Source organism: Macaca nemestrina, chromosome 2, assembly GCF_043159975.1.
Source record: "Macaca nemestrina isolate mMacNem1 chromosome 2, mMacNem.hap1, whole genome shotgun sequence".
Lineage (NCBI taxonomy): Eukaryota > Metazoa > Chordata > Mammalia > Primates > Cercopithecidae > Macaca > Macaca nemestrina.
In genome coordinates, this window is record NC_092126.1 from 105,159,240 (window position 1) to 105,172,142 (window position 12,903).

Here is a 12,903-nt window from a genome sequence, read left to right on the forward strand (position 1 = left end):
AAAGCAAAACTCCACCAAAAAAAAAAAAAAAACTGACCGTGAATAAAAAATTGTTGATGATGTGTATATGTAGGGCAATTATATTATTTTTCTCAACTTCTTTTAGGTTTGAAACTTTTTACTGAACACATGCACACGTCCCTTGACTACTGGGGCTGCCTCCCCATTATTCTCACGGTAGCCCTTCTGATTTTCACTTCATCTTCATTCTTAGCGATTCTGAATTTTTTCTTTTTTTGGCAAGTTCAAGTATGTCTTTGCAAGGACTATCTGGCATGTCTATTTTATGAGAGAGGGTTTGCAGAGTATCTACTCAGCCATATTATCAGAAACAGAAATATTTTCCAGATTCTGTTCTTGTCCTGTTTAGATTTTTTAAGTTCCAAGAACAGTCACCTTCTACCAGACACTCTGATGTAAGAAGACAAAGCATATTTGTAAGTGGCATGATTTCTGCACTCAAATTTAGAACAGGGACACAGCTTTCAAGAACCCAAAAATAACTTACTGTGACTCACCAAATTTAAAAAGACGGATATTAGTAAAAAAAGAAAACCTTAATTTACTATGTGACCTCTAAGTATCTCAGCTGAAAATTTTAAAGATAGAAAGGTAAATCAAAAGATATAGAGACTGTAATCATGCACTTAATGAAGTGTTAAATCAAAATATTTTTGGCATATGTGCAAGAGTTTAATTTTATCACATTTTTTAATGGCACTATAGCTATTTGCAAGTACATACAAAACTACAGTGTTATGGTAGAGAGATCAATTCAACAAGGAGAGCTAACCATCCTAATGGTTCATGCATCCAATACAGGAGCACCCAGATTCATAAAGCAAGTCCTGAGAGACCTAAAAAGAGACTCAGATTCCCACACAATAATAATGAGAGACTTTAACACCCCACTGTCAACATTAGACAGATCAACGAGACAGAAAGTTAACAAGGATATCCAGGAATTGAACTCAGCTCTGCATCAAGCAGACCTAATAGACATCTACAGAACTCTCCACCCCAAATCAACAGAATATACATTCTTCTCAGCACCACATCACACTTATTCCAAAATTGACCACATAGTTGGAAGTAAAGCACTCCTCAGTAAATGTAAAAGAACAGAAATTATAACAAACTGTCTCTCAGACCACAGTGCAATCAAACTAGAACTCAGGATTAAGAAACTCACTCAAAACCGCTCAACTACATGGAAACTGAACAACCTGCTCCTAAATGACTACTCGGTACATAACGAAATAAAGGCAGAAATAAGATGTTCTTTGAAACCAATGAGAACAAAGACACAACACACCAGAATCTCAGGGACACATTTAAAGCAGTGTGTAGAGGGAAATGTACAGCACGAAATGCCCACAAGAGAAAGCAGGAGAGATCTAAAATTGACAGCCTAACATCACAATTAAAAGAACTAGAGAAGCAAGAGCAAACACATTGAAAAGCTAGCAGAAGGCAAGAAATGACTATCAGAGAAGAACTGAAGGAGATAGAGACACAAAAAACCCTTCAAAAATCAATGAATCCTGGAGCTGATTTTTTGAAAAGATCAACAAAATTCATAGACTGCGAGCAAGACTAATAAAGAAGAAAAGAGAGAAGAATCAAACAAGATGCAATAAAAAATGACAAAGGGGATATCACCACCAATCCCACAGAAATACAAACTACCATCAGAGAATACTATAAACACCTCTACGCAGATAAACTAGAAAATCTAGAAGAAATGGATAAATTCCTGGACACATACACCCTCCCAAGACTAAACCAGGAAGAAGTTGAATCCCTGAATAGACCAATAACAGCTTCTGAAATTGAGGCAATAATTAATAGCCTAGCAACCAAAACAGTCCAGGACCAGATGGATTCACAGCTGAATTCTACCAGAGGTACAATGAGGAGCTGGTTCCATTCCTTCCGAAACTATTCCAATCAACAGAAAAAGAGGGAATCCTCCCTAACTCATTTTACGAGGTCAGCATCATCCTGATACCAAAGCGTGGCAAAGACATAACAAAAAAAGAGAATTTTAGACCAATATCCCTGATGAACATCAATGCAAAAATCCTCAGTGAAATACCGGCAAACCGAATCCAGCAGCACATCAAAAAGCTTATCTGCCACAATCAAGTTGGCTTCATCCCTGGGATGCAAGGCTGGTTCAACATACGCAAATCAATAAATATAATCCATCATACAAACAGAACCAAAGACAAAAACCACATGATTATCTCAATAGAAGCAGAAAAGGCCTTTGACAAAATTCAACAGCCCTTCAAGCTAAAAACTCTCAATAAACTAGGCATTGATGGGATGTATCTCAAAATAATAAGAGCTATTTATGACAAACCCACAGCCAATATCATACTGAATGGGCAAAAACTGGAAGCATTCCCTTTGAAAACTGGCATAAGACAGGGATGCCCTTTCTCACCGCTCCGATTCAACATAGAGCTGGAAGTTCTGGCCAGGGCAATCAGGCAAGAGAAAGAAATAAAGTATATTCAATTAGGAAAAGAGGAAGTCAAATTGTCCCTGTTTGCAGATGACATGATTGTATGTTTGGAAAACCCCATCGTCTCAATCCAAAATCTCCTTAAGCTGATAAACTACTTCAGCAAAGTCTCAGGATACAAAATCAATGTACAAAAATCACAAGCATTCCTATACACCAATAACAGACAGACGGACAGCCAAATCATGAGTGAACTCCCAATTACAACTGCTTCAAAGAGAATAAAATACCTAGGAATCCAACTTACAAGGGATGTCAAGGACCTCTTCAAGGAGAACTACAAACCACTGCTCAGCGAAATAAAAGAAGATACAAACAAATGGAAGAACATTCCATGCCCATGGATAGGAACAATCAATATTGTGAAAATGGCCATACTGCCCAAAGTAATGTGTAGATTCAATGCCATCCACATCAAGCTACCAATGACTTTCTTCACAGAATTGGAAAAAACTACTTTAAAGTTCATATGGAACCAAAAAAGAGCCCACATTGCCAAGATAATCCTAAGCCAAAAGAACAAAGCTGGAGGCATCACGCTACCTGACTTCAAACTATACTACAAGGCTACAGTAACCAAAGCAGCATGGTACTGGTACCAAAACAGAGATATAGACCAATGGAACAGAATAGGGCCCTCGGAAGTAATACCACACATCTACAACCATCTGATCTTCGACAAACATGACAAAAACAAGAAATAGGAAAAGGATTCCCTATTTAATAAATGGTGCTGGGAAAACTGGCTAGCCATAAGTAGAAAGTTGAAACTGGATCCCTTCCCTACACCTTATACAAAAATAAATTCAAGATGGATTAAAGACTTAAATGGTAGACCTAAACCCATAAAAACTGTAGAAGAAAACCTAGCCAATACCATTCAAGCCATAGGCATGGGCAAGGACTTCATGACTAAAACACCAAAAGCAATGGCAACAAAAGCCAAAATTGACAAATGGGATCTCATTAAACTAAAGAGCTTCTGCACAGCAACAGAAACTACCATCAGTGTGACCAGGCAACCTACAGAATGAGAGAAAATTTTTACAATCTACCCATCTGACAAAGGGCTAATATCCAGAATCTACAAAGAACTTAAACAAATTTACAAGAAAAAATCAAACAACCCCATCAAAAAGTGGGCAAAGGATTTATGCAGCCAACAGACACATGAAAAAATGCTCATCATCAATGGTCACTGCTCACGCCTGTAATCCCAGCACTTTGGGAGGCTGAGGAGGGCAGACTGCTTGAGGCCAGGAGTTCAAGACCAGTCTGGCCAACATGGCAAAACTCTGTCTCTATTAAAAATACAAAAATTAGCCAGATGCAGTGGCTCATGCCTATAACCCCAGCTGCTTGGGGGGCTGAGACATGAGAATTGCTTGAACCAGGAGGCGGAGGTTGCAGTGAGTTGAGATCATGCCACTGCACTCCAGCCTAGGCAACAGACCAAGACTGTCTCAAAAAAAAAAAAAAAAGAGAGAGAGAGAGAGAGAGAGAGAGAGAGAGAGAGAGATGGGGTCTCACCATGTTGTCCAGGCAGGCCTTGAACTCCTAGGTCCATGCAATCCTCCAGTCACAGCCTCCCAAGTAATTGGGGCTGCAGGTGCATACCACTGTGCCCAGCTTGAATTTCTATACTACTCATACGAATCCTAACATTTGTCACTATACAGTCTGATAACAATTAAAGTACATTAGCATTGACTACTTTAAGTTTTCAGATATTATAATTATAGAAAATCGTAATGAGCTCATCCAACATATTTCTCCCCAATAAACATCAGGAAACAACCATGAACTCTCAAACTCCTCCAGCCTTGAAAATGAAATATTTGCAGGAAACATTAACAGCTTGGAAGTACCAGAAAAATGACTACAAAGTAAACTAGAAAAATAAAAGAGTTTGGAGTACAAGGATTAGTAAATAAACTCATACCTAACCTACAAGGTTCTTTCTTCTACTTGATCAGGTCTTCCAGAAGCTTCTTGGTCAGTCATTCAAGCATCTCAATTATAAAAAGGTAATCAATTCCCTATATCTAGCAGTGATTCAAGAATCATATATAAAGTACCATCTGCCAATAGTTCAAAAAGTTTCCTATTGGCCAGGCATGGTGGCTCACGCCTATAATCCCAGCACTTTGGGAGGCCGAGGCAGGTAGATCATCTGAGGTTGGGAGTTCGAGACCAGCCTGACCAACATAGAGAAACCCCCATCTCTACTAAAAACACAAAATCAGCTGGGCATAGTGGTGCATGCCTTTAATCCCAGCTACTCAGGAGTCTGAGGCAGGAGAATTGCTTGAACCCGGGAGGCGGAGGTTGCGATGAGCCAAGATCGCTCCATTGCACTCCAGCCTGGAAATCAAGTGAAACTCCATCTCAAAAAAAAAAAAAAGTTTCCTATTAAGTGTTTAGGGGAAAAAAATGGAAAAAGGTGGTTTGTCACTTTGATTTTTAATCAAAAGTCCCCTCTCATTCTGGTTATGACTGTTCACTGTTTACATCACAGTGTATGGAACTAATACTTGTTTTGGATAAAGGAACCTTCTTCTATTAAGCACATCCATGGGCAAGCAAATCATTTTAAAGATGATGACACAAAATAAATCAAGCGCTCATGATGCAAATGGCTACTCATCCAAATAGCTGCTAAATAATAACCATCTAAGGACACTGACACCCAAGTAGCTAACGCAGATGACAGTGTGAACTGAACAAGTTCCTTCAATACATAAATATCCACTCAAGAAAATGTGTATGATTCAGAAGAGAATAGACTCTACCACCTAGTTAGTTTAAGATGAAAACCTGGCTACAGTTACAAATTTCAAATGGAGAATCAGAGATTAATTATGAACTACAAATAACTATGAAAACATGAAGTATACTGATAATTAAATAACGTTAAACTCTAGGTTTTATTATAAGAAAATACAGCACGTGGCTTAAACGATTACTGGCTAAATTACAAGTAAATGGTACCCACATAATCTACGTTTCCAGAGAACAATCTAGCAACATTAATGCAGCGCCTTACAAATGTATGTAACACTTGAGGTAATCTATTAGAGGTGAACACAAAGATGTAGATAACAGGGTGTTCATCGTATCATGATGAGTAGCAACCAAAAAACAGGAGCCAAACAGTTCAATAGTGGAGGAAGAGTTAAATTATTGGTGCATCACAAAATAAATCATATAACAAGTTTTTTTAATGTCCCTGAGGAATATTTAATGACACAGTAAAACACCCATGAAAATAGCAAGAAAAATCAATACAATTTTATTTTAACTTGGTAAATGTGTGCATAAAATGCATAGACACAGACAGAAAACTAAAAAGAGATAAACCAACATGTTAACAATAATTATATCTGGGTAGTGAGATTCCAGCTGATTTTGTTTTCTTCTTTAGAGTCTTCTAAGTTTTCTGTAGCAAACAGTAATTTCTTTTATTTAAAAGGAAGGGAATGAACTCTTTTGGAGGCTGGGTTTCCATCGTAAAAGACCATAATATATGAGCATCAATCCCGCTAAAAAACAACACATAGAATTCCTTCTCCCTGTTCAACAGGAAGCAACTTTGTATTTGCTCCTGGGTCTCTCCCTCTTCCACTCATTCTAACCTATCAATAATAAGGCTGGTAAATCTGCACCTCAAACATACATATACAGACATGTACAGACAAAGACACTCACTTTTCTTTAAGTAACACGAAGACAATGATCATTGCGCTAAAACCCCTTAGGAAGGCCAATATCATGACCCTACCTGAGCTGGGTCTTCTTCCAGCTGCCCAGATTCTTCCGTGTCCCTTCCTCCCTGCTGGCTGTGCTCCAACCTTGCTGACCTTCTTTCTCTTCCCACATCTCCCTAAGATCTCTCACACTTCATGAAGGCTGAACCACAAAGTTCTGCCCCTAGATCTTCACATTCCTAGCTCTTTCTTATCATCCAAGGCCAGAATGCACCTTCTCAGAGAGGTCTCCCCTGACTGTTCTCCGTCCCAACCTAGGCTAATAATGTCTGGCTCCACTCTACCTGGACACTGCCCCTAACAGTCACTCTATCACATATCCTGTTCTATGTTCTTCAGCGCACTAAAACCATCCCAAATTACTGTGTTTTCTTGTTTATTATCAGCCCCTCCTGTTAGGGCATAAGCACTTATATCTAGCACTTATACATTCCAAGAACTTGACAAAATTACTCAACACACTGTCTCATCTGTGAAAGACCCAGAGTTGAAAATCATTTGGCCCAAAGTAAATGTTCAGGGCTAGGCATGGTGGCTCACACCTGTAATCCCAGCACCTTGGGAGGCTGAAACGGGGGATCGCTTGAATCCAGGAGTTCAAGACCAGCCTGGGCAACATAGTAAGACCCCATGTGTATAAAAAAATACAAAAATGAGCCAGATGTGGCGGTGTACGCCTGTAATCCCAGCCACTGGGGAGGCTGAGGTGGTCACCTGAGTCCAGAAGGCCAAGGCTACAATAAGCCAAGATCACACCACTGTACTCCAGTCTGGACAACCAGAGTGAGACCCTATCTCAAGAAAAAAAAAAAAAACAAAAAAAAGCAAATGTTCAATATACTGTAATTTTTTTAAATTTTGTTAATATTTTTATTAAAATAGAACCTTGCATTCTAAATAAAAATTCATTGTACATTTTTGAGGGTGTCACAGATACATTTAAAAAACTACAAGATGAGAGAGAAGATGCACTTCTCCCTATTCCTCCCACTAAGTACAGCCAAAAACCCTGGACAGTATATAGAAAACAAATATGACAGATACATGGAAAGAAGGCAGAAGACCACCTAGAGACCTTGAAACCTGAGGATCAATACAGCAATGCATTCATTGAGTTGTCTTTTTGCTTCTTATATCCCAGATTGGGTGTTGAAAAATCCAAGAGCCTAGAAACACCAACAGGTATACATACACAAACACACAAGAAAAAACAGCTCTCTCAAACCAAAGGACCAAGAGAGGGGCAGCCTGGCAAGACAGAAAATTTTTAGAAAATAGCTACTCTACTTCAGCCAAGCACCATGGAGAAACCACACCAGCAAAGAGCAAGTAGGGAGCCTAGACTTCCAACCTCATGTGACCATGGCAAGGTGCCCCAACATTATCCCCTGCCAGAGTGGTGTCACAAAAGACCAAGCAAGGAGCTGGGGCTTTCATCCCAACCAAACGATAGAGAGTCTTCCATCATGCTGCACAATGTTTCCCCAGTGATGAGGCATCCGTTCCACTCCACCAGTATCAGTGGAGGCAATAATGAGGATCCTTCCCCCTCAGCAGCCAGGGTAGCATCAGAGGAGTCCTGGTGGAAAGCCTGGCCTCGCACTCTCACCCAGCAGTAATGAGGAGTTCTTCTACCTCCTGAGGTGACAAAAGCAGTCCACTGGGGATCTGTGCTTCCATCCCAACCCAGCAACATCAATGTAGCACCCTTCTTCCCCCTGCCAATTCAGTGTCAGAGGTACTCTAAAATAGAAGATTCAAATAAAATCCACCACCACCCAAAATATTTCTTGTGTATAGAGTTTCAGTTTTGCAGGATAAAAAGGTTCTGGAGCTCTGTTTCACAACAATGTGAATATATTTAATAATACTGAACTGTACACTTAAAAATGGTTAAAATGATAAATTCTGTTATGTGTTATCTACCACAATAAAAACTTTTTTTAATGTACCAATAGTAATCAAAAGTAAAAGACCGCTTATCATTCCATGCAATTGCTCATTTCCTTAAGACATGTGGAATAGTGTTATATATGATTAATAATTAAAATTATATTAATATACAACCTATTTTACTGCTTTTGTGAAATACTATATTTGAAACTCAATCAATCCATGCCTGTGCTGAGGGTAAAACACACACACACACACACACACACCCCCACCCACCCACACACACAAATTCTTCTAAAACTCTCAGCCTTTCTAACCATGGATTACATGGTAAAATTATTCAAGTATTACTTTTTCTGATATAATGATAAGAACATTTAATGAGTGAAAATTTAATAGCAAAAACGAGACACATAGATTTGTTAGAAAAAAATACTTTCTCTGAGGCACAAATTTCTTAGCAGAATCTAAATCAGAATAATTAAAGACAAGAAGTGGTTTACCTCTATTTGGACTTCCACAGATCAAGTTTACTATGTAAATCTGAGGGTTACTCATAATAGTTACTGAAATTTTAAGTTTTATCATAAAAACCAAAATGTGTTTCATTTAAAGCAGAAGAACCATGGTAAACAGTGTATTTAAGTGGTTCCATTCCACACTTCTAAGCAGTGTTACCTTCACACGTTTTGCAAAACTCTGAATTGAAAGGTACACCTCTCTACCTCTTATAGAAAAAAAGACCTGTAATCTCAGCACTTTGGGAGGCCAAGGCAGGTTGATCACAAGGTCAGGAGATCAAGACCATCCTGGCTAACACAGTGAAACCCCATCTCTATTAAATATACAAAAACAAAAAATTAGCCAGGCTTGGTGGCGAGCGCCTGTGGTCCCAGCTACTTGGGAGGCTGAGGCAGAAGAATGGCGTGAACCCAGGAGGCGGAGCTTGCAGTGAGCCGAGATTGCGCCACACTGCACTCCAGCCTGGGCAACAGAGCGAGACTTCACCTCAAAAAAAAAAAAAAAAGAAAAAAGAATGACTGGTTGAAATAATGCTGCACACTACATTCTCCTCATGAGAATTCACAATCACAATACACATTAGCATATTAAAAACTGGGAAAAATTGTACAACTGAAAATATTTCTAAGTTACACTCATTGCTTTCCAAATTTATATATAGCCAGACCTACTTTATTTTTTACCTGTTAACACATCATCAAACACTAATATTCTCAGGCAGAACTTCTCAAACCATAAAGTTCAAACAAATCACCTAGAGATCTCACTAAAATGTAGATTCTGATTCAGCAAGTCTGCATGGGGCCTAAGAGTCTACATTTCCAACATGCTTCTAGGTGATGTCAACGCTGCTGGTCCAGGGATCACCCTTTAGCAATGAGCTAGAGAAGACACTTCGAGAAAGGCTACTAGAGAGACCTGTTTATCACTATACAGTTCGGTGATATGAATTTAATACTTACAAACTCTACTGTATATACAATAAAGGCATATAAAGGACTAGAAGAGGATAGGTTAAAAACAGAATGGGGGCTCTATAATTTTGACTGGCAGGGTATTACAAGGAAAGGAATAAAAATAGGACAGCGTAAGCAGAAAACTATAAAGGGACTCCTCCCCCTAAAAAAGGCAAAGGATATGGGAGAAAGAGATGGAAGCTGGAGTTGGTGAGGCATAAGAAATGCCAGTACATAGGAAGCACTGAGACATTTTCTAGTTTAACATTACCAAAATGGGACAAGCAGACAGAAGCCACTTAAAGAATTTCTATTTTAATCACTAAAAGGCTCTTATAACATGTTCGGATGAACACTCTGTGGTACAAAGGTTTGGCAAAGTTCAAAAAGGCCTCTTGGGATGAAAAATGAATTCTACAAACACGACATTACTTGCAGAACCACTAAAATTGCAGAAGAAAACAACAATTTTTAATGTAGAGTAACAGGTAAAACCTAAGTCAAACCTTTTCTTGGATTAGTCTTTGAAGATGAATCCCACAGGACAACATGGCAGTGAATAAGGTCAACATGTACTGCTGAACTTTGCAGATGGCAGAGGCCAGGGAGTTTATTACTGAGTTCAGTCCCACCTTTTCAATAACATTCTGGAAGGCAGTAGGAGAATGGCGAGTGATTCTACACAAGGCCTACAAAGACAAGAGAACAGATCTGTCAGGCAACTCCAAGTGCATCAATCATTCCCCTGAAAGGTAACACAGGCTTCTGTGTCAAGGAGTAGAAGGTGCTTACTTGGCTCTTTTATTACATATTTTGGCACAAGAAAGTTGGAAATTTTCAACAAACTTAAAAATAAAACAATCTGGCTGCCAATAAAAGCTAAAGTTGTTTTAAAACACTAGAGACTACTGTAGCAATAACCATTAAATTGATAAATCCATAAACCTATATAGAAAAATTTCCCTTTAATTAATAAAACACATTATCAAATACCTTCAGATAATGAACTAAGTGCTGAAAAACAGTTGTAAAAGTGAATATCTGGCATTTATTGTTTACAATGTGAGGAACACTATCTGTAAATATCTGAAGATTATTTAATTCTTCTAACAAATATGAGAAAGGTAGTTTATTATCTTCATTTTATAGATGATAAAACTAAAGCATACAGTAGTTAAGTAACTTGCTGAGAGGCATATAGCTAGTAAGTAGCAAAGCAGGGAATTAAACTGATGTAATCAGACCCCAGACTGTTCCTAAATTGCTCTCAGACTATTAGACATGAAACTTAAAATCAGCTAACAGAATGTATTAAGTATTGGAATAGAAGTGGGCTCAATTAATTGTGCTTGGAAAGGAAGAAAAAGTCAACAAAAGGTATATAAATAAGATGACGCTGAGCCAGTTTTTGAAGGGTAGATGGGAAATAGGTGAACAAGTGAGTTAAAAAGAAATTCAAGCTTGAGAGAACAGAACAAGTATTCACATGGAGACATAAACATGTAAGGTGTCTGATGCAATTAGAACATTTATCAAGTGCAGAAAAAGAAGTACACAGTAGGAAAGAAGAAAACCTTATGATCTATCTAGAAAAGCAGGCTGGAGCCAGAGTTGGTCAACAAAGCTAGGAACTTAAAAATTTATGCCATAAGGAAAGGGAAGGTCTTGAAAGGTTTTAAGGAAAAGAAAGACATGATGATATTCCGTGTGTACATGAGAGACTCCAAAGAGAGAAATAAGCTTAAGCTAGGAATAGTTTTATAAAAACACTCATTATAATATCATATAAGCTCTCTCTCCCTGATTTATATTTTAAACAGATTTATAACCTTGATTAATAACAAAAAGATCAAATATAAAACAAACAAATAATGATGTCAAAAGGAGGGACAGGAGGGAGGGAGATATAAAAAAGATACAAGACTTTGAAAACTATTTCCATTTTCTTAATCATCTTAGAAAAAAATTAAAAACCTTTTTCTCTCCAAGAATAAATTTCCTTTAAATGTCATTCAGTAGAGACAGGGTTTCACCGTGTTAGCCAGGATGGTCTCAATCTCCTGACCTCAGATGATCTGCCCACCTCAGCCTCCCAAAGTACTGGGATTACAGGTGTGAGCCACTGCATCCAGCTCCAATCTTTATGAAAATGCCAAGATGACTTTATTATAGCCAGAAAGGAAAAGGTAAATATAACTCACGACAAGGAAGGACTTTTTTCCAGATGCTTCCTCTTGAGGGCAGGACTGAGAGGTGGGAGGTAGGAATGGGGCCACAAAGAACCTTCGATCTTTCACGTTTATACCATTCAAATTTTTCCAGTAAATGCATATTACTTTATAGTAATATTTAAAGTTGCACTCCAATGCCAATGACTATATTAGATACTTTTTAACTTGTATTGAAATAAACATTTATGGGAGATTTTTAAATTAATAACATATACATTTACTGCCATTTCTGAAATAAACAAGTAAATATATACACTGAAAAAATGAGCATTTGTAGAGCACGAACTATATACTTCTCCCTAAAAACAAGTCCCTTTCCTTGTGGAACTATCATATGAAACACCTATAAAATTCTATAAACACCTATAGAATTAATAATCACTGACTCCATTTCAAACATATACCAGGGATTTTTATTCATTTAGAGATATCCATATCAGAATGACATGCAATCAAATAATTAAACTCTGCTTTGGGCATTTTTCAAATAACTTTTCAGTGTGTCCTCTTTCTTTCAAAAAAGCTACAGATGGGTAAATTAGATATGGTTTAGAAAATACGAAACTAGGGTTCTTCAAATCTAAACTCCAAATTGCATGAGTTTTGGTAGAAAAGTATTAATAGTAGTAATATCTGAAAAAAGGAATATTAAAAATGAATTCACTTTATTTTTTTCTCTGTGTTCATGTAACACAATAGAAAAATGAATTCCATTCTAAAAATCTGGTTATAATTTTAAAATTTTGAGAGGTAGGGGTGTGTGTATGTGTGTGTGTATAAAAAGCATTCTTTAATTAAAAAATAAAAATTGTGAAAGTTTTAAAAATGAATCTAAAATTGCTGTTTATGAAATCAAAACAGTATTGCTTAATTATTTTCCTAATCCAAGTATTTTTTTTAAAAAAAGATCATTTGAAGTGATGTCGCTAAAGATCAGCATTTTTCTAGCAAATTAGGATTCTCTCAGCAATGACTTCAACACAGCAAAACAATAAGTCTCA

At 37.6% G+C, this 12,903-nt stretch overlaps 1 protein-coding gene across 9 annotated transcripts in view; it reads right to left on the reverse strand.

Annotated features, from left to right (window-relative positions):
* LOC105480615 (unc-51 like kinase 4) overlaps positions 1-12,903 on the reverse strand; it is a 682,911-nt gene that overhangs the window by 515,723 nt on the left and 154,285 nt on the right. For all 9 annotated transcript variants that reach the window (XR_011619999.1, XR_011620000.1, XM_071091486.1 and 6 more), the window contains one exon: positions 10,178-10,360. Coding sequence is in view for 7 of the 9 variants with exons in the window: in XM_071091486.1 (XP_070947587.1) it covers positions 10,178-10,360 (183 nt within the window). In the remaining 2 variants the exon portion in view is untranslated. The remainder of the gene's footprint in view (positions 1-10,177; positions 10,361-12,903) is intronic.